The 27,561-nt window shown below is 44.0% G+C and overlaps 1 protein-coding gene across 1 annotated transcript in view; it reads right to left on the bottom strand.

The window, feature by feature from the left end:
* Nucleotides 1-27,561, bottom strand: part of LOC124776664 (EF-hand domain-containing protein D2 homolog) — a 286,690-nt gene that overhangs the window by 6,847 nt on the left and 252,282 nt on the right. The window contains exons 2-3 of the mRNA XM_047251765.1: nt 22,145-22,292; nt 5,401-5,535 (exon numbers count right to left, since the gene is read on the bottom strand). Coding sequence (XP_047107721.1) covers nt 5,401-5,535; nt 22,145-22,292 — 283 coding nt within the window. The remainder of the gene's footprint in view (nt 1-5,400; nt 5,536-22,144; nt 22,293-27,561) is intronic.

Below are 27,561 nucleotides of genomic sequence, written 5' to 3'. Positions count from 1 at the left end.
ATGACGTCTTGTGATCCGTTTCCGCTGCCTTTGTTTCAGTTTACGGTTTTAGTGTATTTTCGTAATATTTGACAACGACGACTCAGTGTGTCGAAACTATTAATGTAACCTATTAAAAAATTTATTTTTTTAGTGTCTGTGGCTTGACGACCATTTGTGGTGTCAAACGGTTTGAACAAATGTTACACATTAAAGTTTTTAAATATATACAGTACAGAAAGTGAGAAGGAATATATCTCGATGAAATGTACTTTTTCAAACAGTACTGTGTGTTTATCTAGTCGAAGTGAACTAGTAATGAAGTGTGAATGAACAATATTTTACTTCAGTCAGTTGACAGTTACCGAAATGTACACAAAAGTTGAAATTATTTAATTTCAGTTTGATTATTAGCGCAATATCCAAAGATTGAGTGCAGTGAGGCGAACCATTGATGTTTAACAAAAGGGAGCAATCATAGCATCACCCACTTTAAGCCAACGTCCGCCAAGTTAGTTTCCCCAAACACTAGATTCTTTTACTGTAGTGGTTTTATTTCTGTCATCCGACTTTAGATTTCCTATCACCAAAACCCTAAATTCTATTGGGTGAACGCTGTGAGAAGGAAAGATCGGAAACGGACCAAACATGTTCTCAGCTTCTTCAGGAAGATGATATAGACGAAACATGAATTTCATCGGTGCTTATTAACAAGTTCGGTGTTCCCACCCCGCCAGGCGTGATAGCTCGGGGAACAGCAGGTGGCCGACGCCAAGCCTAGCGTGTTCTGACTATAGGTGCCTTATAGGTTCTTTTTATTTTTATTGTTCAGGTCGCATTTGCCTCAGTCCGTGGCCGGACATCCTGCGGTGAACGTCGGTTGCAATTAAACTGTTTGTTTAGCTTTCTACCATTCTGTGGTGAACCTTGTGCAGGTATGCGCATTTGCTTTCAATTTATCGCTCTTTATCTAAATGTCCGCCCCTCGTGGTCTCGCGGTAGCGTTCTCGCTTCCTGAGCACGGTGTCCCGGGTTCGATTCCCAGCGGGGTCAGGAATTTTTCCTGCCTCGAGATGACTGGGTGTTATTGTGTCGTCTTCATCACTATCATTCATCCCCATTACGGTCGGAGGAAGGCAATGGCAAACCACCTCCACTAGGACCTTGCCTAGTAAGGCGGCGCGGTTCTCCCGAGACGCTCCCCTACGCTCTGTAAAAGAAGTATGGGACTCATCATCATCATCATCATCATCTATAAAATAATTTTCAGCTTAATTACAAACAAATTATATTTTCATAAACATGTATGAAAACAGGCTTGAACGCAAGAAGAAATTATTTCCTGCTGAAGGAAAAATTGTAGTAAGCATAAATTAAAATGCGTACCATATCTATTTTCTTGTCTTGCCTTTTAATATCTTCGTTCATTGCATGCTTTGGATAAATATCATGTTCGATATCATAATTTTACTAGAGAATTTTCACTACATGTTGAATAAACTACTTTTTTCTGTGAAATATTCTGAGAATGTGAGACCAGGAATGTATGCAATGTTCTCGGCATTCTTTGTTCTCCACTTTAACAATTAACTTTTTTTTTATCAGTTGAATACAAGGATGAAATTTCATCTCTTGATTTAACGGGACCTTCTCATTCTACCGGCTTAACCGGAAATAAAGGTGAAATGTGAAACTTTGGCTGCTTTCTGTGCGACGTTCATTGCAGCATGCACGGACTGAGGCAAATCTGACCCGCACACTGAACAAAAAAATAGGTTAGGCGTGTCATAGACCACTTGTCGTTGCTCGAGCTACCACGCCTGCCGGGCTAGGGGGCAACTAACCTGTTAAGCGAAATGCTGGATTGCGAAAGCAGCCTTTCATATTACATACTTCTGTTCACGGTTACTCGAAACATGTAACAAAAACTAATACTAACGATGTGAAATGCATGTCTGATCCGATAATACAACTATTTAAAGACCGTAAAAAACTTTTGAAAATGCCTTCCTGTCAATGTGTTAGTCACGAAAGAACTAACATTTTCTATTAAAAACAACATCTGCGTGCACGTTACAGTAATTATGAACAAGAAGCAATCGTAAACGATTGCCTGCTAATGTTTTGAGTCATCTATCATGGCGGCACCGACTTCAAAGCAACGCACAACGTGAGTATTTTAGGCCATCTCCTCTTATTATGCCGCCATCATGGGAATGCTATATTAAATACGAGGGTCGGAACTTTAATAGTGGCAACTATTTATTTACAGCTCGTACAAAATAGACTCGTGTTTCAAAGTTTTACTGACCTTCAAAGTTGTCACCAGCATTGTGTATAACCCATTGCCAGCGATGTGGAAGTCGTAGGATACTCTTAGCGGTCCCAGCTGTGTTGACAGTTCGAGCGGCGCTGTGTATTGCCCGACGAATTTCTAGCAGTTCTGAAGCGAATGCCGTGAAGTGTTTCTTTCGGTTTGGAAATCGAGTTGAATTTAAGAGGGCTTAAGTCAGAGGAGTGCAGTAGGTGGTATAGCACTTGGCAGCCCCATAGGTCAAACAAATCAGTAACAGCTTGCACTGTTACTGATTTGTTTGACCTATGGGGCTGCTATGTGCTATATCATCTACTGCACTCCCCTAACTTAAGCCCTCTTATGTTCAACTCCATTTCCAAGCTGAAGGAAACACTTCAAGGCATTCGCTTCGGAACTGCTACAAATTCGTCGGACAATAAACCGCGCCGCTCGAACTGTCAACACAACTGGTACTGCTCAGAACATCCTACGACTTCAACATCGCTAGCAACGGGCACAATGCTGGTTACTACTTTGAAGGTCAGTAAAAATTTGAAACACGTATTTATTTTGTATGAGCTGTAAATAAATAATTGCCACTATTGAAGTCCCAACCCTCGTATAATCGCTGGTTGTCCGAGAGACAAAGTTCATCCAAATATCTAACAAGAAGTCTCAATAAGTTAGCGCCTCTTTTTTTTTAACAAGACGCACCTGCAAAAATAGTAAATGTGAAGAAGTAGTGGTACATGGTCGACGAAACAAATTTTAAAATACTGTCAATCGAAACGAATTTTAACTACACAGAGTGAAAATTTGTGCCAAGGCCGGGAACTGAAGCCAGGTCTCCTACTTGCTAGGCAGGAGCGTTATCCACTAAGCCATCTTGGCACAGCAGTTCGCTCAACTGCATGGACTATCCTGGCACGCTTCCTCCCTTGAACCAATTCTCATTGACGCCTACTGTGCTTTAAATTCCTCCTTCCTCGCCTCTTCAGTCTATACAGGGTGTTCCATGGATCGTGACCGGGCCAAATATCTCACGAAATAAGAGTCAAACTAAAAAACTACAAAGAACGAAACTTGGCTAGCTTGATGGGGGAAATCAGATGGCGCTATGGTTGGCCCGCTAGATTGCGCTACCATAGGTCAAACGGATATCAACTGTTTTTTTTTTTTAAATAGGAACCCCCATTTTTTATTACATATTCGTGTTGTACGTAAGAAATATGAATGTTTTAGTTGGACCACTTTTTTCGCTTTGTGATAGATGGCGCTGTAATAGTCACAAACATATGGCTCACAATTTTAGACGAACAGTTGCTAACAGATAGTTTTTTTTAATTAAAATACAGAACCTAGGTATGTTTGAACATTTTATTTCGTTTGTTCCAATGTGATACATGTACCTTTGTGAACTTATCATTTCTGAGAGCGCATGCGGTTACAGCGTGATTACCTGTAAATACCACATTAATGCAATAAATGCTCAAAATGATGTCCGTCAACCTCAATGCATTTGGCAATACGTGTAACGACATTCCTCCCAACTGCGAGTAGTTCGCCTTCCGTAATTTTCGCACATGGATTGACAATGCGCTGACGCATGTTGTCAGGCGTTTTCGGTGGATCAGGATAGCAAATGTCCTTCAACTTTCCCCACAGAAAGAAATCCGGGGACGTCAGATCCGGTGAACGTGCAGGCCCATGGTATGGTGCTTCGACGACCAATCCACCTGTCATGAAATATGTTATCCAATACCGCTTCAACCGCACGCGAGCTATGTGCCGGACGTCAATCATGTTGGAAGTACATCGCCATTCTGTCATGCAGTGAAACATCTTTTAGTAACATCGGTAAAACATTACGTAGGAAATCAGCATACATTGCACCATTCAGACGGCCATCGATAAAATGGGGGCCAATTATCCTTCCTCCCACAATGCCGCACCATACATTAACCCGCAAAGGTCGCTGATGTTCCACTTGTCGCAGCCATCGTGGATTTTCGGTTACCCAATAGCGCATATTATGCCGGGTTACGTTACCGCTGTTGGTGACTGACGCTTCGTCGCTAAATAGAACGCGTGCAAAAAATCTGTCATCGTCCCGTAATCTCTCTTGTGCCCGCTGCCAGAACTGTACACGACGTTCAAAGTCGTCGCCGTGCAATTCCTGGTGCATAGAAATATGGTACGGGTGCAATCGGTGTTCTTGTAGCATTCTCAACACCGACGTTTTTGAGATTCCCGAATTCTAGCGCAATTTGTCTGCTACTGATGTGCGGATTAGCCGCGACAGCAGCTGAAAGACCTACTTGGGCATCATCATTTGTTGCAGGTCGTAGTTAACGTTTCACATGTCGCTGAACACTCCCAGTTTCCTTAAATAACGTTAACTATCAGACGAACGGTCCGGACACTTGGGTGATGTCGTCCAGGATACCGAGCAACATACATAGCACACGCCCGTTGGACATTTTGATCACAATAGCCATACATCAACACGATATCGACCTTTTCCGCAATTGGTAAACGGTCCATTTTAACAAGGGGAATGTATCACGAAGCAAATACCGTCCGCACTGGAGGAATGTTACGTGATACCACGTACTTATATGTTTGTGACTATTACAGTGCCATCTATCACAAAGCGAAAAAAGTGGTCCAACTAAGACATTCATATTCCTTTACGTACTACACGAATATGTAATAAGAAACGGGGGTTCCTATTTTAAAAAACGCAGTTGATATCCGTTTGGCCTATGGCAGCGCCATCTAGCGGGCCAACCCATAGCGCCATCTGGCTTCCCCCCTTCAAGCTAGACGAGTTTCGTTCTTTGTAGTTTTTTCGTTTGATGCTTATTTCGTGAGGTATTTGGCCCGGTCACTATCAATGGACCTCCCTGTATAGATAAAATCATATCTGTATGAGACTAGTAATGTCTCTGTGTCTTTTCATTTGTAATGGGAACGAAGTGTCAGCGCAAAGTGAGATAAGAAGTCCTAACACCCAGAATATTGCGCCATTAAATCTCTCACAACTCGGCTGCAAAATGCTCAGAAAAAAAGTGGCGAAGCTGTTGGCTGCGCGCGCAAACAGAGCATAGTCGTCGGCGGCTGACCTTGGCCTCGAAGAAGTCCTTGGCGCCGGTGACGCCCACCTCCTCCACGTTGATCTCTGTGAGGGCGGCCAGTCTGCCCAGGCCAGAGTCCTCTGCCAGCTCGCCCGCCGCCGCCTTGCGGAAGATCAGCAGGAACTGCAGGCAGACACGACACGTTGCAGCGTAAACAAAGAACTGCTCACATTGCACAGAATATTTATGTGTGTGATATGTCTTCTGACTGAAACCGCACGCGTAAATCCGAGGGGTTTTATGAGTAATGCAACACTGTTTCTGAAAGCAGTTTTATTCAGGATTACTATACACCATATTATTCCTCACTTTTAGTTATAGAACCCTATTTTTCAACATAATCTCCGTTCAACGCGACAGCCTTACGCCACCTTACTGCTAGGGCCTATATGCCCGAATGCTACAACTCTGTTGGTCGTCGTCGGAGACAAAGTCCTGCCCCATCAACAACCTCGCAATCGTCCACGTACTGCATCCCGCGGAGTGCATTCTTCATCGGGCCAAACAGACGAAAATCGGAATGTGCGAAATAAGGGCTGCAGGGTGGATGAGGAAGAATAGCACAAGAATTTTTGTGAGCTCCTCTGATTTGCGCAGACTTGCGTAAAGCCTTGCTGTGTCAGAGGAGGAGATGCTCGTTTGCATTTTTGTAGTGACGTACACGATGAAGCCGTTTCTCTTTTTTTTTTAATTTTCTGAAGGTAGTATAAGGGTGGTTCAAACAGAAATGAGCCGGAGTCTGGAATGCGCAAACTGGTGACGGGAGGGTAATATCGTGGCGTGTGTAACGAGGTGTGGTTCTGACCAGAGCGTGGAAGTTCACAGCTCGTCGCTAGAGGGCACGTGTGCATGTCACGTGACTACAGGGCTACCACAAATGATCGAAGCGATTTCATAAATTCACTGTAGCTCCATTCATTGACATATGGTCACGACACACTACAGATACGTAGAAAAACTCAAAGTTTTGTTCGGCTGAAGCCGCACTTCAGGTTTCTGCCGCCAGAGCGCTCGAGAGCGCAGTGAGACAAAATGGCGACAGGAGCCGAGAAAGCGTATGTTGTGCTTGAAATGCACTCACATCAGTCAGTCATAACAGTGCAACGACACTTCAGGACGAAATTCAACAAAGATCCACCAACTGCTAACTCCATTCGGCGATGGTATGCGCAGTTTAAAGCTTCTGGATGCCTCTGTAAGGGGAAATCAACGGGTCGGCCTGCAGTGAGCGAAGAAACGGTTGAACGCGTGCCGGCAAGTTTCACGCGTAGCCGCGGAAGTCGACGAATAAAGCAAGCAGGGAGCTAAACTTACCACAGCCGACGGTTTGGAAAATCTTACGGAGAAGGCTAAAGCAGAAGCATTTCTTAAACAGGAGATTGAAAACCCGATGGATCGGTCGTGGTGGAGATCATGATCAACAATTCATGTCGTGGCCTCCACGCTCTCCCGACTTAACCTCATGCGATTTCTTTCTGTGGGGTTATGTGAAAGATTCAGTGTTTAAACCTCCTCTACAAAGAAACGTGCCAGAACTGCGAGCTCGCATCAGCGATGCTTTCGAACTCATTGATGGGGACATGCTGCGCCGAGTGTGGGAGGAACTTTATTATCGGCTTGATGTCTGCCGAATCACTAAAGGGGCAGATATCGAACATTTGTGAATGCCTAAAAAAACTTTGAGTTTTTGTATGTGTGTGCAAAGCATTGTGAAAATATCTCAAATAATAAAGTTATTGTAGAGCTGTGAAATCGCTTCAATCATTTGTAATAACCCTGTATACAAGAGCTAGGAGCAGCATGCATCAATCGTCCAACGCTTCAGTTGCATTGCAAATAGTGACATAGACGCGTCAAAAGAAGAGCAAAGAGGCGTTGTTCTTTTTCTGACAGCGGAAGGAGTAGGAGGAACGGACATTCACCGACGAATGTCACCAGTGTACGGCGAACACTGCATGTCCCTTGCAAGGGTCAAGGCGTGGCACAAGCGCTTCAGGGTAGGAAAGGTGTCGTTAGCCGATGACGCACAGTCTGGAGCACCACACTGCATTACTGATGACATCGTCCAGCTGGTGGATGCACTCATTACCCAGGACCGCCAAGTGACAGTGAAAGCCATAGACGCCTTGGTCGTATTGAGCGTCAGAAGTGTTCACACCACTATGAAGGAACGACTGCACATGCGCGAAGTGTGTGCCCAATGGGTGCCCCACAGTCTTCAACGACACGCGGAAGCATGTCGAACGGACCACTATCTTGCTCATCTGCAGCGCATGCTCGGGAAGGGAATACGCTCCTGGCACAAATGGTGGCTGGAGATGAGTCATCACTTCGAACCAGAATCAAAACGACAAAGGCTCCAGTGAAGCATCCAGGGTTACCACCACCAAAAAACGCCAAGGCCATCCACACGAGTGCAGGAAAGGTTATGCTGACGTTCTTCTTTGACCAAGATGGCCCACTTCCGATTCACTTCCTGCAGCACGGGAATGCCCAGCGTTACTCGCAAACCTTGACCACCACCCTTCGCCAAGCGATCAAATCAACACGACCAGGCAATTTCACCCATAAGGTCATTCTGCTCCACGACAATGCGAAGCCTCATACGGCCAACACAGTCGCGGCACTGCTGAAGAAATTCAAAAGGGAGGTTCTCAGCCACCCTCCATACAGTCCGGGCCTCTCTCCCTGTGATTACTCAATTTTTGGTCCACTTTTTGCTCTGAGGGGGCAAACGATTCACCTCGGACGACGACGTCCAGCTGTACGTGCGGAACTGGGGAATTTTATGAGACAGCCATTCACCACCTTATGACACAGTGGGACAAGTGCCTCAACAGCCAGGGTCAATACTTGTAACATACAGGTACTGGTTTCTGTAATTATGCCTCCAGCGCGTTTCTTTTTGAGCGCCCCTTATACCACACAATTCAGAGCTGATCGTTGCACCATGAGAAGACATGGAACACAATAACCCCTTCAGAGTCCCAGACGACAGTCGCCATGGCTTTACTGGCTGAGGGTGCATCTCTGAACCTCTTTCATTGGAGGAGACGTGATGTGGCGTCACTCCACGAATCGCTGTTTTGTTTCCAGTTCCAAGTGATGAACCAGTGTTTCATCGCCTGTGACGATGTTCGACAAAAAAATGTCTCGGTCAACCTTGTAATGCGGAAGCATACTGCACAATGGTCCTTTGTTGCTCTTTATGGTCTTCTGTTAGCCGGCGAGGAAACCTGTGGACACACACACACACACACACACACACACACACACACACACACACACACACACACACACACACCCCTTTGAGTATTCCAATTGGTGGAAGAGTGTGTCAGCACTATCAACAGAGACGCCGAGCTGAGCAGCGAGTTATATGTTTGTGACAAACTCCTCGAATGAGAGTTTCCGCACGTTCCAAAATTGCAGGAGTCACAGCAGTGCGCGGGCGGCCGACACGCGGGATATCAGACGGGTTTGCGCGACCTTCTTGTCATTGTGACATCTCGCCCAACGACTCGCCGTTCTTTTTTCCACTGCCGGGTCTATGAATATCTGCGATAGTCTGGTTTTCTGCCAAAAGAACGTCAGTGATAGCTCTTTGCTTAAAACGTACCTCCATTACACACGCCATTTTAAAGGCTACAAACAGGGTTGCATTGGAACTTAATGAAACTCTAGGGGGCTGAAGCGAGAATATTCCACAGTGTCCCACAAGATATTTCGCATTTAATTAAAACCCAGTGACTTGACGTAAATAGTTCACTCAGATAGCTGAAGTGGTTAAGGCGACTGCTCGAGTCTTCGTCCAGAACAAATTTTCACTTGACACTGGATTTATTTGTGACCGATTGCAGCTGATGTCGGAATTTCACATTCGTCATTATACGGTAATCCAGTTTGACTGGTCTGAACGTTGACACAGACCGTTTCGCGGCCGAATGCGCATAATATTTTGCTAATTCGTAACGATCTAGGGTACTTTGCCTTACTAAAACAGTTATGCTATCTCGATAAGCTGCAATTCATTTTTATTAGTATAGTTCATACTAATTAGCGTTTATTCTTTCATTTACATGTTGTATTTACGTGTTGTGTTTAACACACTAATCAGAATTAATATAGTCTTACACATGATTGAAAACAGTCTGACAAAGTTCGGACAGTTTTTCAATTTCACGCCTGTGCATAGTATGTTGGTAGCACCTCGTCGCCTCGCCTGTTAGGCTGTGTAGCAGACTTTAAAGCTGTGCGGATATGCATAACGAAAAGGCGAGGGGACCCGCTCGTTTTGTCCACGACTGTACGTATCATACGGTGCAGGGCATAGAAACAAATGGATATTACTTATGTGAAAACATTACTTCCATATTAAAACATCTTTAACCTGTCTGTGACGTGTCACCGTCGAAAAAACTTATTTCTGGTCATATAGACAAGTTGTCGCATCACTTGATACGAGTAAATATCTATTTAGTTAAATGCTTAACGTGTCTTTAATACACATTCTTAATAGCCTCTTACAGGTATACATCGTAATAATCCATACTCAGAGTGTAAATATAATCATATTAGACGCACAATAAAATTTTGATCTCGTAACGATCCAGTGGCTACAATATTATAAGGATGTAATTCACTGACTTGTGGAGGCTTGCATGAAAGACATCACCCTTGTGTAACAACTTACACGACCTACGTGATGTGGCAGGACTTCCACGAAATTCAAACTGGAAGGTCCTAAACCATAACTGCTCAATGACATTCTGTACACATTCCTAAAATGCCGAAGTTCCTCAGTAGAACACGACTGTTGGGCAGAGGGAGAACGAAGGAGAGGGAGTGGCAATGGGGAGTGGCAGGTGACAGAATGTCAGGGTTGTGGGGAGGGGGAGAGAAGAGGCAGTTGAGGGCGAATGGGAGGTGTTGGAGTGGCTGAGGGATGGAGCAGATTTGGTGGTGTGCATGGGGTTGGTGGTGTTGGGAGGGGGTAGGCGGAGCATGGTATTTCTGTGAGCTATATTAGAAGCCTGACCACGTACTTCAGCATTACACGAACCTCTGTTAAGTTCATAGTAATGAATTTCCTACCGCTTATAGGGTATCAAGACCTGAGCCAAACATGGTAGGATCTTTGTGTGTTTGCAAAATGGTACGTCAGTATGCTATATTATGTACATAAACCATACACTGCAATATTACATTAATATAATTAATTACATATTAATCTAGTCATACTACAAATATGTAAAGATCTGAACCAAATATAATCAATTCTATAAACATTTTCAAGGTGACATATCTGTGTATTCCTTTCCCAAATAATGTAATATGGGTTTCATCAAAACTTACCACGCGTTATTAAAATTCTAAAATTACCATCTATTGCTGAAAAGACATACATGGTGAAAGTCGTACGTTAAAAATAAGTTAAGCTATGTCGCTCAGCTAAAGACAATCACAGTTCAGTGGTGTCACGATTAGGCAATGTGGTCCTGAAAAACTAAGTGGCGCATGTCATCCAGGTGCCTCTGAAAGAACTTTGGGGATTTGGAGAGAGAGAGAGAGAGAGAGAGAGAGAGAGAGAGAGAGAGAGAGAGAGGGGGGGGGGGAGAGAGAGAGAGAGAGAGAGAGAGAGAGAGAGAGAGAGAGAGAGAGAGAGAGAGAGGGGGGGAGAGAGAGAGGGAGGGAGGGAGGAGAGAGAGAGAGAGAGAGAGAGAGAGAGAGAGAGAGAGAGGGAGGGAGGGAGGGAGAGAGAGAGAGAGAGAGAGAGAGAGAGAGAGAGAGAGAGAGAGAGGGAGGGAGGGAGGGGGGGGGAGAGAGAGAGAGAGAGAGAGAGAGGGAGGGAGGGGGGGGAGGGAGAGAGAGAGAGAGAGAGAGAGAGAGAGAGAGAGAGAGAGAGAGAGGGGGGGGCAGAGTGGAGGTAATTGTAGTCTGAGGAGAAGACAGAGTGGGCCGTGGTGGGGGGGAGGGGTGTACAGTATATTGGTGTACTACCCAATGTACTTAAACACACATTATAGTATTACAGATAAGCACCCACTCATTTTCAAACTGATGTTTAAACATAGCAAATTATTCTGTGTTACCATAGATGCATTAAAATATGGAGCCGCGAATGCCTCTGGTCCCTTAGTTGCAGGAGATTTTTTTGTTCTCCTTTCTTTCTTTAGTTTGAACACAGCTGACGCTCCTATATCAGATACCGCCTGTATTAGTGACTCAAGTCTGCCAGTAAAACGCTAGATATATTTATACGCACTATGAACCTAAAAAGATTTTGTTCAAACGTCACACATTGCTTTTTGTTATTGCTGCAATGATTCTGTCCAAATTTCATTTCGTAATTTATCATAGTTTCGAAGATAGAAAATTTTACCAATAAAATCATTCTGGTATTTCAAAACCGATCTTTTAACAGCATCAGATTAACTGTCACCATTATATGGAGCTATTATGAAAAGTTCAGCTCCTAAAAATCAATTAACTGCAATCGTTCATTTTATAACATTTATAATTTTTATTTGACGTAATACTGGAATCTTTTAAAATTAATTTTCTGTTGTATTTTGTTGTATGAGTGCGTGAGAGTGATTGAGAGATGACTAAGGGGCATACGGTAATTCGGAATGTTTATTTTGTGAAGATCTATGTGAAATGCAAACACGCCAAAAATTCCTGGGAGGAACCACGAGGCATGTGACATATGTCTGAGTGAGCATGCTTTTGTAAAAGTCAGCCAGGAAAGAAGTTAGGAACGGAATAAGTTTGTTACTTAATTTTGGAATTATTTCATACTTTATCTGGCTGATGTAATAAATTGAAGTTTTGCTTACGTAAAATTACTTTCTAAATTGTGAAAGGATAGCAGAGGATTTTGCTGTGAGAACCATCTAGAAAGAATGTTCTGATTGGCCACTCAGATCAACAGCCAATCAGAGTTGAGGGCTTCCAGTGCGGAGAGAACCACTGCACGTGACCACTGCCTAGATTGTCGCTTCCGAACCAATGAACCGAGTACATCACGTTAGATCGCGCTTCGCAAATAGTATGTAAAATGAAGAACTGGAGACGTAAATTCGGTTCGGTTATAGCAAACAGAAAGCGCCTTGAGTGGGAAGCATTTTAGTGAACGTTTAAAGGAAAACCACTGAATCCACCGAATGTTTAACACGCGGAGAGTTATGGACTAGTGACTGTTTAGATCGTAAATAATATTCGGGTCGAACTTGCAAAATTCTTTCTGCTTTCGTGTGACCATGTGTAGCACATTTTTATAATTGAAAACTTGACGGAACGAAGGTTCAAAGGCGTGTGAATTCCTAAGGGACCAAACTGCTGAGGTCATCAGTCCCTAGACTTACACACTACTTACACACTACTTACACACTACTTACACACTACTTACACACTACTTACACACTACTTACACACTACTTACACACTACTTACACACTACTTACACACTACTTACACACTACTTACACACTACTTACACACTACTTACACACTACTTACACACTACTTACACACTACTTCAACTAACTTCAACTAACTTCAACTAACTTCAACTAACTTCAACTAACTTCAACTAACTTCAACTAACTTCAACTAACTTCAACTAACTTCAACTAACTTCAACTAACTTCAACTAACTTCAACTAACTTCAACTAACTTCAACTAACTTCAACTAACTTCAACTAACTTCAACTAACTTGTGCTAAGAACAAAACACACACACACACACACACACACACACACACACACACACACACACACACACACACAAAACACACACACACACACACACACACGATGGAGGACTCGAACCTCCGGCGGGAAGGGCCGTGTAATCCGTGACATGGCGCCTCAAACCACACGGCCACTCAAGGCGGCCTTGCCGAGACGCTGTTAGTGCAGAAGTAGATACGAACTTTATAGCCATTTCACGAGTCTTAGTGGCCATGAATAATGCATAGTACTTTAAACAACATGCTACACGAAGGTAGGACACGAACGTCAGATATTTATCATGAACTTTCAGGAACTGATTTTTAACAAGAGATTTTGCTGCCTCTTTATGGCAGGTTGTAAGTGGCGATTTCTTTACGCTGCTTTGCACCACCGAAATAGCACCTGCTACCACAAAGTGAAGGGACAACGTGCAGACAAGAAGCCTGTGGAGGTGTGTTGATTGAATGGTGGTAATGTAACAATACGAAGACCGAACCTCGCCCCGCCACAATATGATCTTAATACTTTCGTCAAGAAGAGATCTGAAGCACACAGTCTGTTTCTTTACAAAATGACACCTTAGTATACTACAATGCGCACGTGATCATATATTGTGGTATCACATAGATAACAATTATTATCCACTTTCCCATTGATGAGATCTTAATAATGCCGATACGTCCAGCTCTGAGGCGTACATAATTTGTCCCATAGAGTTTTTAAGTTCTTGTGACTTCTTGTGTTACATTCTTTTGACAAATGGTAAATGAGAAAGGAATTACCATTATTAGTAAATTAATGAAAAATTAATAAAAGTATTAGCGATTACTTTAGGACATGCATTATGGGGATGGTACAGTAACAGTAACTTTAGAGTGGGGGGGGGGCAAGGGGGGAGGGGTCATAATGGTTAATTGCGTAATGTACTTAACCGTATACAGTGTCATCCACACATACACCTATTAAGTTACATATTACCACAAACCTAATATAGCCACAAAGTAGTACACTGCAGTGTTTTCTGTAGAAAGGGGGGCTTATACACATTCATCAAATGCCATACTAATTTAAGTATCATATTAATGGAAAATATAATACTAATGTGGTGGTGAAGTCTTATGTAAGTCTCCACGAATCAGTGAATTATAATTTTATAATATTGCAAACCACGCGATCGTTGTGAAATCAAAATTTTATTGTTCATCTAAAATGATTATATTTACACTCTGAGAATTGTTTGCTACAATTATGTAAGATGCAATTGTGAACGTACACTCCTGGAAATTGAAATAAGAACACCGTGAATTCATTGTCCCAGGAAGGGGAAACTTTATTGACACATTCCTGGGGTCAGATACATCACATGATCACACTGACAGAATCACAGGCACATAGGCACAGGCAACAGAGCATGCACAATGTCGGCACTAGTACAGTGTATATCCACCTTTCGCAGCAATGCAGGCTGCTATTCTCCCATGGAGACGATCGTAGAGATGCTGGATGTAGTCCTGTGGAACGGCTTGCCATGCCATTTCCACTTGGCGCCTCAGTTGGACCAGCGTTCGTGCTGGACGTGCAGACCGCGTGAGACGACGCTTCATCCAGTCCCAAACATGCTCAATGGGGGACAGATCCGGAGATCTTGCTGGCCAGGGTAGTTGACTTACACCTTCTAGAGCACGTTGGGTGGCACGGGATACATGCAGACGTGCATTGTCCTGTTGGAACAGCAAGTTCCCTTGCCGGTCTAGGAATGGTAGAACGATGGGTTCGATGACGGTTTGGATGTACCGTGCACTATTCAGTGTCCCCTCGACGATCACCAGTGGTGTACGGCCAGAGTAGGAGATCGCTCCCCACACCATGATGCCGGGTGTTGGCCCTGTGTGCCTCGGTCGTATGCAGTCCTGATTGTGGCGCTCACCTGCACGGCGCCAAACACGCATACGACCATCATTGGCACCAAGGCAGAAGCGACTCTCATCGCTGAAGACGACACGTCTCCATTCGTCCCTCCATTCACGCCTGTCGCGACACCACTGGAGGCGGGCTGCACGATGTTGGGGCGTGAGCGGTAGACGGCCCAACGGTGTGCGGGACCGTAGCCCAGCTTCATGGAGACGGTTGCGAATGGTCCTCGCCGATATCCCAGGAGCAACAGTGTCCCTAATTTGCCGGGAAGTGGCGGTGCGGTCCCCTACGGCACTGCGTAGGATCCTACGGTCTTGGCGTGCATCCGTGCGTCGCTGCGGTCCGGTCCCAGGTCGACGGGCACGTGCACCTTCCGCCGACCACTGGCGACAACATCGATGTACTGTGGAGACCTCACGCCCCACGTGTTGAGCAATTCGGCGGTACGTCCACCCGGCCTCCCGCATGCCCACTATACGCCCTCGCTCAAAGTCCGTCAACTGCACATACGGTTCACGTCCACGCTGTCGCGGCATGCTACCAGTGTTAAAGACTGCGATGGAGCTCCGTATGCCACGGCAAACTGGCTGACACTGACGGCGGCGGTGCACAAATGCTGCGCAGCTAGCGCCATCCGACGGCCAACACCGCGGTTCTTGGTGTGTCCGCTGTGCCGTGTGTGTGATCATTGCTTGTACAGCCCTCTCGCAGTGTCCGGAGCAAGTATGGTGGGTCTGACACACCGGTGTCAATGTGTTCTTTTTTCCATTTCCAGGAGTGTATATTACAAGGACACGTTAAGCATTTAGTTAAATAAATATCCACCTTCCCTTTCCTGGTAATACCTCTGGTAAAGCAGAGGTCATGTGACTATCAGAATGGTCCCGCTTTGCTACGATCTCTGTCATTATTTTGGGATATGTTAACGTCAGTTGATTAACAGAATTGACGAAAGCAGGTCACAGGAATATATTAGCTGTTAAATACGCCATACAGTGTGTTAATGGTTTTTCATTGTGCGTAATGTTAATCATATTATGTATCTTCGATATGTCCTCGTATCCTGTAATACAACTTGTCTGTAAGACCAGAAATATGTTTTTTCGACGATGACATGTGACAGACATGTCAGACATATTTTAACATGTAAATAATGTTTTCAGATATGTAATAACCGCTTGTTTCTACGCCATACCCTGCGCGATACGTATGCTTTACTAATTTTCATTCCCACGTGCGCTTGAGACTGGCTATGCAGGCGAAAACATTATTGTGCAAAATAAATGAACAATTAACAATCAAATGGCATAAATGTCTTTCAAAAATTCTACGAAGATTATTGAATGTTTCAGCGGTATACAGGCATTTTGCAGAGCTTTGAGTATCACACTTCAAGAATGAAATGTGCTAGCATGTAAAACGCCGGACAAAGGGCGAAGTGCTTTGACCTGAAATGAGGGGATTTAGTCAACAATAAAGTGCATCTGATATGAAAGCAACGTCTGTTCCCGGGAATCCTAGCACCTCACAGTTTTACAACCCCATGCAACATGCAGCTAACAGCCATTTGTTGAGATTATACAACGGGATTTAGGCCGGATGGAAATTAGTATATGCTCTGAATATAAGTTTCTGCGGCAGCATCATTGACCAATTTTGTTATTCCTTTCGGTAGATAGTGCCAAGGGGACCACCCACCAATCGAATTTTGTAATTTCTTATATTTATGGTATGTGAAGTTCACAACTCACCAATAATCCAAAGCAGTTCGATGCAAGTGCCAAACATTCTCTCAGAAAATTGACTCTGAAGTTTTCCAAGGAATTTTAATTCACTTAAAATTAAGGTGGTTTTCTCGACAGGTCGCGTGGTTCACTCGATAGTGCTGGAGAATCGTAATCGGGTACTCAGTGGATTGCTGGTTCGTATCTCAGTGTGATCTTTTTTCCATTTTATTTTTCTCGCTTAATTCAAATACCTACATAATTTAAATATAAAATTAATCGAATATGTGCTATTTAACGCGTATTTACTCTTTTTATGAGAAATGCACGTCGTCTTGGTTCTAATTACATACTGCTTGCAAAATTACAGTTTCCATTGCAAACATAAATCCTCGACTATAAATATTTTGTGGAATATTGTTAACATATTTGTTATTTTATCTAAACTACCTTTACTGACAATCTTTCATAAAATATTTCTCATAGGTTATCTTCGTATATTAAAAATATGGTTCGGATTGTTATTTATCACGACTCTTTCGTATTTTGTTCTTTTTTCAGTTTTAGTTTTTCAAAAGCGGATATAGTAGTCCGTCTATGAAGTGTGCTACGTGTGGTAAAGAAAAAGACTCATTTATGAAACACAAGATCATAACGTTTAATCGGTTTAGTGACTAAGTTATCTTTGTAAGGCAATATCCATCTTTTGTCCAACACACTTATTTTGCCACTCCCTTCGTTACCTCTCCTCCTCCTGGTCTTTATCAGTTCCTCCTGGTCTTTATCAGTTAGGATGTTAGTATAATTGTAAGTTTATATAAGCGACAATAATTATTTTCGTTCGAGCATTGACTCATGTTCTATTATTTGATACCTCTAGTCTCATTAATATGTTACTGACAAGTTTCCAAGTGGAAGTGTGGTGATTTGTTGTGAGAAAGGAAATAACCGGCTTGCGCGATATCTGTTTAGCCGCCACTGCGGCCATTTCACAGAAAGAACTCTGAATTGTAGTAACTACTTAGAGCCTGCCTGTCATTGAATTCTGAAGTCCGAATGTTCAGTGCGAAAAAAAAAAAACTGGCGCACCTAAGTATTCCAAACTTATACGGTCGCGAAAATACGAAACCAAGCCAATGACTCCAAGAGAGCAATATTATGTGTCTCGTAAAACTTTAGGTTGTAGACTTTACGTCAATTCAACTCACCCGCTGAAAAAAGGAAAGAGTTAAATAATCTGAGTGATCATAACATTAATTCAGCATATTCTTACAAAATACCTCTTATTTTTATGTAATTAAAGCTTAAAAATCATTAGGTCTAAATATTTTGTCACATGATCGTAAACGGTTCGTTATTGGCTGAAGCTCAGGTGACGTCAGAGGCTCGGAGTAAGACGAAGCTACACATATGTTACGGGTATGTTAGCCGAAGTTATTAGTGTTTTCTAGTATTTTCTGCAAGCGGTTTAGTTAATTAGAAATGGAAAACGCGTTTACAACTTTTAAGTAACAGTGGAAAGAAATTTTGTTACGGCCAATAGCGGAAATCTCCCAAAAGTTGATGCGTTTATCGTCTCTTCATTTTTCAAAAACAATCCAGATTTTTATGTTCCAGAACGCAGAAACGTTAAAACTGTATTGTATGGCGACTGGAACACGAGTACCGTGACGCAGCAATAAGTCGCAAAACTGTCTTACATTTGAGGGACTGGAACTGTATTATTTTCTCGGACCATGCTGAAAAGATTTTCCAGCCTAACTTGGGAGAGCCTGCACAATAAAACACACCGGCAAGTTTTTCATTCGAAAGATAATTCCATCGTTAATTGTGTCAGAGCATCATCGTGTTTGCCTCAACAGTTTTACTCACACTACAGTTTAACTGTTCCTCCAGGTCATTAATTTAAACCACTGGAAAATTTATCGTCATCGGACATCCATGAGCGATTACTGCACATACACATGGCGTTTCAAGTCGAATGAGGGGCGTTTAAAAACTCCGTGCGAAGTCCGAGAGATGGTACCACCGGCGCGTATCGACGTCATGTTTAGTTAGTAGCAACTTTGGAAAGAATGCACACCAAGTTTCAGCCATATTGGTCTATTTCTTTGTGTTTGGCATTCGCGTGAATCAAGTAAGTCGAGTGATTGTCAAAAAATGGACGAAAAAGAATTTCATGTGGTGATTAAACATTACTTTATGAAAGGCAAAACGCATCAGGAGACTAAAGAGAAGCTTGATGAACATTACGGTGACTCTGCACCTTCGATTTGAACAGTTTTTAAGTGGTTTAAAAATTTTCGGAGTTGCCATATGGGCCCAAGCGATACTGAAAGTTCTGGACGCCCCGTGGAGGTTACGACTCCAGAAATCATTGATAAAATCCATGATATGGTGATGGATGACAGAAGAGTTAAGGTGCGTCAGATTCCTAGTGCTGTGGTCATCTCGAATGAACGGATACATAATATTTTGCTTAAACATTTGGACATGAGAAAGCTGTCCGCAAGATGGGTTCCGCGACTGCTCACGCTTGACCAAAAACGGAATCGTGTGAGTGTTGCAAGGATGGTTTACAGCTGTTCAGGAAGAATCCGCAGGACTTTAAGCGTCGTTTCGTCACTGTGGATGAAACATGGACACATTACTATCCACCTGAGACCAAAGAACAATCTAAATGGGTTACCAAGGGAGAATCTGCACCAAAAAGGTGAAGACCATTTCTTCGGCCGGAAAGATTATGGCGACTGTCTTTTGGAGTTCGCAAGTGATAATCCTCATCGACTATCTGGAAAAGGGTAAAACTATTACAGGTGCATATCACTCATCGTTATTGGAGCGTTTGAAAACCGAGCTGCAAGAAAAACGCCGGCGATTGCACCGCAAAAAAGTCCTTTTCCATCACAACAATGCACCAGCTCACACCTCAGCAGTTGTGGTCGCAAAATTATTGGAAATAGGATTCCAACTCGTTTCACATTCCCCCTATTCTCCAGACTTGGCTCCCTCAGACTACTATTTGTTCCCCAATTTGAAGAAATGGCTGGCGGGACAAAGATTTTATTCAGGCAAGGAGGTGATTGCAGCAACTAATAGCTATTTTGCAGACTTGGACAATTCCTATTATTCGGAAGGGATCGTCAAATTACAACAGCGTTGGATGAAGTGTATAAGTTTAAAAGGAGACTACGTCGAAAAATAAAAAAAGGTTTATCCCAAACACGTGAGTAGTTTTTATTTTTCCACGGACTTTTCAAACGTCCCTCGTACGTCAAGCGTCATATCTATGTGCAGTAATGGCTCTTGAATATCTGATGGATAAATTACGAAACACGTCTGATGTCCGACTTTTAGCATTGCGACTAGTCACCATGAATGCAGAACTACACTACTGGCCAATAAAATTGCTACACCAAGAAGAAATCCAGATGATAAACGGGTATTCATTCGACAAATATATTATACTAGAACTGACATGTGATTACATTTTCACGCAATTTGGGTGCATAGATCCTGAGAAATCAGTACCCAGAACAACCATCTCTGGCCATAATAACGGCCTTGATACATCTGGGCATTAAGTCAAACAAAGCATGGATGGCGTATACAGGTACAGCTGCCCATGCAGCTTCAACACGATACCACAGTTCATCAAGAGTAGTGACTGGCGTATTGTGACGAGCCAGTTGCTCGGCCACCACTGACCAGACGTTTTCAATTGGTGAGAGATCTGGGGAATGTGCTGGTTAGGGCAGCAGTCGAACATTTTCTGTACCCAGAAAGGCCTTACAGGACCTGCTGAAATGAAGGGTTTCGCAGGGATCGAATGAAGGGTAGAGCCACGGGTAGTAACACATCTGAAATGTAACGTCCACTGTTCAAAGTGTCGTCAATGCGAACAAGAGATGACAGACGTGTAACCAATGGCACCCCATACCATCACGCCGGGTGATACGCCAGTATAGCGATGACGAATACACGCTTCCAATGTGTGTTCACCGCGATGTCGCCAAACACGGATGCGACCATCATGATGCTGTAAACAGGACCTGGATTCATCCGAAAAAATGATGTTTTGCCATTCGTGCACCCAGGTTCGTCGTTGAGTACACCATCGCAGGCGCTCCGGTCTGTGATGCAGCGTCACGGGTAACCGCAGCCATGGTCTCCAAGCTGATAGTCCATGCTGCTGCAAACGTTGTCGAATTGTTCATGCAGATGGTTGTTGTCTTGCAAAACGTCCGAATCTGTTGACTCAGGGATCGAGACGTGGCTGCACGATCCAATACAGCCATGCAGATATGATGCCAGTCATCTCGACTGCTAGTGATACGAGGCCGTTGGGATCCAGCACGGCGTTCCGTATTACCCTTCTAAACCCACCGATTCCATATTCCTCTAACAGTCATTGGATCTCGACCAACGCGAGCAGCAATGTCGCGATACGATAAACCGCAATCGCGATAGGCAACAATCCGACCTTTATCAAAGTCGGAAACGTGATGGTACGCAATTCTCCTCCTTACACGAGGCATCACAACAACGTTTCACCAGGCAACGCCGGTCAACTGCTGTTTGTGTATGAGAAATCGGTTGGAAACTTTGCTCATGCCAGCACGTTGTAGGTGTCACCACCGGTGCTAACCTTGTGTGAATGCTCTGAAAAGATAATCATTTGCATATCACAGCATCTTCTTCCTGTCGGTTAAATTTCGCGTCTGTAGCACGCCATCTTCGTGGTGTAGCAATTGTAATGGCCAGTAGTGTACTATTGTCGCCAGCCTCCTGCGTAACTTTGCGTCATGAAATTGAAATATTTTCTAAGATCTTGGAATCCCTGGCATTGATTTCTTGCCAGTATGAGTGTCGATAACAGGCAAAAATGATGGAGATTTCAGATTTCCGGAATGGATGAACTGTCTATATGCATAATTAAATTTGTACAGAACCCTCAGTATGCGAGTCCTACACGCACCTGGACTTTCTTTTGGTGGTTATATCAAAATGTGTCGAATTATTAATGTTTAATGTTTGAGCCTCACGTAATGCATACATAAAAAGTTACAAAAATCCGGTGGCCTCATCATCAGCGTAAGTGGAATGGCTTACGTTGAAATCTAGCAGGAAGCCTGCGACCTTTATGTGAATAATGAGCGCGTCAGTCTCTTCGCCGTTTTATTTGGTCACTAACAACAGATCAGTTGTTACATTTTCAACAACAAGTGACGTGTCGTTATTATCGACCAGACAAAGCGGTGAATAGAAAGGCGTGCTCATTGCCAACTGGATCGGCTTGATGCACTCTACAGAGTCCGGTGGCGTCATGCTGTCCCGGGCAGAGCAGGATACGCACCTCCCGGAAGCTGATGCGGTCGTCGCCGTCCTCGTCGACCTCCTTGATCATCGCCTTGAGGCTGAGGTGCGTCTGCGGGGCGCCCAGACGCTCCATCATGCGCTTCACCTCGTTCAGGTCCAGGTAGCCGTCGCCACCCTCGTCATACCTGCAACACCAGACAGACGTCCGTCAGTGCTCTGCCTTCGTAGAGAATGGATCAGATGCGCGGTGAGCGACAACCAGGAAATAAATCACTTAGTAACATGAAACTTCAAGGCTCCGAGACATTTTCAAGTCTCAAACAGCTACGATGTACGAGGTGCATTGAAGTTCTAAGGCCTCCGATTTTTTTTCTCCGGACTGGAAAGAGATAGAAACATGAGCATTGTTTTTAAATGAGGCCGCGTTCATTGTCAATACGTCCCAGAGATGGCAGCACCGAACGGCAGATGGAATTTTACCGCCAGCGACGAGAATGGGAACTGTTTTAAATACTTAAAATGGCGACGTTTTCCTTACTTGAACAGCGTGCAATCATTCGTTTTCTGAATTTGCGTGGTGTGAAACCAATCGAAATTCGTCGACAGTTGAAGGAGACATGTGGTGATGGAGTTATGGATGTGTCGAAAGTGCGTTCGTGGGTGCGACAGTTTAATGAAGGCAGAACATCGTGTGACAACAAACCGAAACAACCTCGGGCTCGCACAAGCCGGTCTGACGACGTGATCGAGAAAGTGGAGAGAATTGTTTTGGGGGATCACCGAATGACTGTTGAATAGATCGCCTCCAGAGTTGGCATTTCTGTAGGTTCTGCGCACACAATCCTGCATGACGACCTGAAAATGCGAAAAGTGTCATCCAGGTGGGTGCCACGATTGCTGACGGACGACCACACGGCTGCCCGTGTGGCTTGTTGCCGAGCAATGTTGACGCGCAACGACAGCATGAATGGGACTTTCTTTTCGTCGGTTGTGACAATGGATGAGACGTGGATGCCATTTTTCAATCCAGAAACAAAGCGCCAGTCAGCTCAATGGAAGCACACAGATTCACCGCCACCAAAAAAATTTCGGGTAACCGCCAGTGCTGAAAAAATGATGGTGTCCATGTTCTGGGACAGCGAGGGCGTAATCCTTACCCATTGCGTTCCAAAGGGCACTACGGTAACAGGTGCATCCTACGAAAATGTTTTGAAGAACAGATTCATTCCTGCACTGCAACAAAAACGTCCGGGAAGGGCTGCGTGTGTGCTGTTTCACCAAGACAACGCACCCGCACATTGAGCTAACGTTACGCAACAGGTTTTTCGTGATAACAACTTTGAAGTGATTCCTCATGCTCCCTACTCACCTGACCTGCCTCCTAGTGACTTTTGGCTTTTTCCAACAATGAAAGACACTCTCCGCGGCCGCACATTCACCAGCCGTGCTGCTATTGCCTCAGCGATTTTCCAGTGGTCAAAACAGACTCCTAAAGAAGCCTTCGCCGCTGCCATGGAATCATGGCGTCAGCGTTGTGAAAAATATGTACGTCTGCAGGGCGATTACGTCGAGAAGTAACGCCAGTTTCATCGATTTCGGGTGAGTAGTTAATTAGAAAAAAAATCGGAGGCCTTAGAACTTGAATGCACCTCGTAGGTAAATAACGTAGTGCAATAACGTAAAGCATCACATCTTCTGAAACCCCCTTTACATTTGTGCGAATAGAAGCGAAAACAAGCGAATGCGCATTCGTGAACAACTAGGGAGCGTTAAATACCATTCGCTTGTAGCTGAACGAGCGCTTACACCAGATGCGACCGAAGAGAAAACGAGAAGACGAATACAGCCATAAAATCTGCGTTAATGTTTTTCGGCGCTGATAATCGGCACACAGTATACATTTTTTTTAAAGGAACATATCGCCATATGACTGTTTCATTGTTTAAGTACAAGAAACCAGTGTAGTACTTAAATAAACAATAAACAATCAAATGGCGACGTATTCCTTTAAAGAATATTGTCTGACTGTTCTCAGCAACATCAAAAACTGTTTACCATATACATTCTACCAATGACAAAAAAAGGCCAACGACTCACCACAAAGGAGTTATCAGATTGGGACGGAAATCGCTAAATGTGACGAACATGTACAGACAAAGAAGTGATTACAATTTCAGAATATTTGGATGATTTATTTAAGAGAAAGAGCTTCGCAAATGAAGCAAGTCAATAACGCGTTGGTCCATCTCTGGCCCTTATACAGGAAGTTATTCATCTTCGCATTGAGTGACACAGTTGTTGGATATCACACCAAATTGTGTCCAACAGCCGCATTAGGTCGTCAAAATACCGAGATGGTTGGAGAGCCCTGCCTGTAACACTCCAAACGTTCTCAGCTGGGGAGAGCTCCGGCGAGCTTGCTGGTCAAGCTAGGGCTTGGCAACCACGAAGACAAGCTGTAGAAGCTCTTGCGCGGGTGTGGACGGGCATTATGTTGCTGAAGCGTAAGGCAAGGATGGCTTGCCATGAAGGGCAACAAAACGGGCAGTAGAATATCGTCGATGTACGGTTATGCTGACAAGGTATCTTACCACTGTCTGAGGCATCTCCAGACACATCTTCGGCCATTTCTTACACTTCAGCAAGATAATGTCCGCCTGCACACGGCGAGATTTCTACGGCTTGTCTTCGTCCATGCCAACCCCTACCAGGGCCGGCAAGGTGTCCGTGAAAGTTTGGAGCATTATGGGCAGGGCCCTCCAACTAGATCCGGGATTCTGACGATCTAACGCGCCAATTGGACAGAATTCGGCACGATATCACTCTGGAGAACGTCTAACAACTCTGCCGATCAATGCCAAGTTAAATAACAGCTTACGTAGGAATCTCAGGTGGACAACGCGTTATGGCCTTACCCAGTTTCTGAATATCTTTCTTTTGAACAAATCATCCAGTTCTATTGAAAAATTTTACCATTGTATATGTAATCACATCTACCGATTTCCATTCCATTCCATTCCATTCCGATAATTTCTTCGTGGTGCGTCTTTTCTTCGTTTTTCGTAGCGGAAATTTGAGCCACGATGCAAACTTTGTATTCAGAGGATTCTTTTGCATGGCGAGGGGACTATTTTTGAAGTGGTAAGAATTTAGGTGTCTCGCTTTGTATGTAGAAGTCAAACGCATGGAGGTAACGCACTCAAAGCTGTGTTGCAGTTCCAGCTCTCCTTAGAATTTTCCAAATCTCTGCATTTATTTCGGTTGGCGCTTTTCGCAGGCTTATCATTGCAACTGAGGAGGAAATTTAAAAGAACAACACTAGTTACAGACGACCAACATAACCAAGAGAAAGGCTAGCATTAACACATATTGTTACGAACTGGCGATGTATACTTTACTGTAGTGACTGTTTCGCATTTAAACAGGTGTTACGTCTCATTTTGTGTGTCTGCAGTGACATACGCGAAGCACGTTAAGCCTCTTAGCGCAGTGGTTAGCACAATGGACACGTCTTCGGAAGGACGACGGTTCAAATCCGCGCCGGCCATCCAGATTTAGATTTTCGGTGACTTTACTAAATCGATCCAGGCAAATGACACGATCGTTCCTTTGAAAAGACACGACCGATTTCTTTCCTGATCCGTGTAGCATTCCGAGGTTGTGCCCCGTGTCAAATTACCTACATGTTGACGGGACGTTAAACCCTAATCTACCTACCTTCAGTGATTTTATTAAATTACGTATGCCAATAAAATAAGTTTTGGTTTTCATTTGCATGCCTTTACAGTTTGCTACAGGGCACACAGTGTTATCGTGGGTGAACAGTTTGTATTCATCTATAAAATCACTAACTTAACCGTGGTATATCAGCCATGTAATTACAGATACCATAAAAGTAATCAGCGACGATGATCAGGTCTTTCGTATGTTTTCAATTTTAATCAGCATAATAGGTACTTATTCGCACTTCTTTACTGACAAAGAAATTTGTATTTTTTCCTTTTTAATAAAAAGATTAACAGAGCTTATGATTATTCACTCCAGTCCCCCCTGATGCAAGCATCTAAAGAATTTATCGCTTTTCGCATGTCCCCAGCAGGACCTTTGAGTGCTTCGGCAATTTTCCACTAATCATATTCGTTTTCCTTCAACTTTTGTGCTGTGTTTCTTTTGAATCTCAGAAGCACGTATGAAATCTACTTTCTTCAGTCAGCTTGCTCACGCAGTTCATGTGAACAGCAACAGAAGTAGACAAGACAGCAGACGAAAGTTATCAGCGCTGAATGATTCGCTAGATGAGCGGCAACTAGCAGAACTCGAACGAACAGAAGAGAATGCAAACCGAACACCACCGAATGCCGTTTTCTCAGGCGCGCCTAGCGTTTACGTTCGACAGAATTACCGTTCGCTGTTGCACGTTCGTTCCCGTATAGAAGGGGGGATTAACTTATCATCCAATACCGCTCATATGGGCCTGTCTTGTCTCAACCCAAATTTGGAGAGAAGCATGAGGGGGAGAGAGAGAGAGAGAGAGAGAGAGAGAGAGAGAGAGAGAGAGAGAGAGAGAGAGAGGGGGGGGGGACGCCTTCCGCTGTTTGAACATGTAGCCAGGAAGAGACGCTGGTGAATGTCCTCCAGTGGACGCTAACGGATACGGCCGAGGAGCGCGCGCGACTCCTGACTACGGGAATGCCTGGCTACGGAACCCCGGAAAAATTTCTCTGCTGAATAATTCACGCGCCGTGCATGCGGACGCGCCGCCATGACCCGCTATACGATCCTCACCGGCGTCAGATCTGTCTCCTTTGTCGACACTTCCAACTCAATGAGCGATGCTGGCGCCGCCTATGGGAAGTCCACTCATTTTAGCTCGGTCCGTACATGTAACGCACATGTACACAGAAATCATTGAACCTGTTTGAAGGGTTTGCTTTGTTCCAGTCGTGTGTGTATCACCGGAGGAGTTGGGAGGGTGGAGGGGGAATTGACTAGCTAGAAGCTACGATCTCTATTTACCTGTTGTCATTCGTGTGATGCAACATTGGCACTATAACTTGAAACACACACCTATTCGCAATGCGGGCGTTGTCTGAAATAGGTGATACGAAAAAGCTAGCATACATTCATACGAGCACTTTCATTCCACAGCATTATTTTTTGGGACACTTGCCAAGCCAAGTTAAAGTTTTCACAGTCCAACACGATTTATTTGTGGTGTGAACTCAAGAACGTCACGCAGAGGCCTGTTCGAAAAACTGCGAAATTAAGTAGTGCTTTCAATGTATTGAGTTCTTAAAGAAATGTCAAATACTGTATTCACTTTCTACATTTTCCTTGTTTATGTAGTAAAACTGCCGCATCCGGCAAGACGTTTTATGTACCTGCGAAATTTTATCGTTGTACGACATATGGTTCACGATATGTCCCGCCATAAATACTGAGCTGCATGAAAAC

Source organism: Schistocerca piceifrons, chromosome 2 (genome assembly GCF_021461385.2).
Source record: "Schistocerca piceifrons isolate TAMUIC-IGC-003096 chromosome 2, iqSchPice1.1, whole genome shotgun sequence".
In the NCBI taxonomy this organism is placed as follows: domain Eukaryota; kingdom Metazoa; phylum Arthropoda; class Insecta; order Orthoptera; family Acrididae; genus Schistocerca; species Schistocerca piceifrons.
Note: the sequence above shows the minus strand (reverse complement) of the source record. Positions and strands in the feature narration are given on the sequence as shown.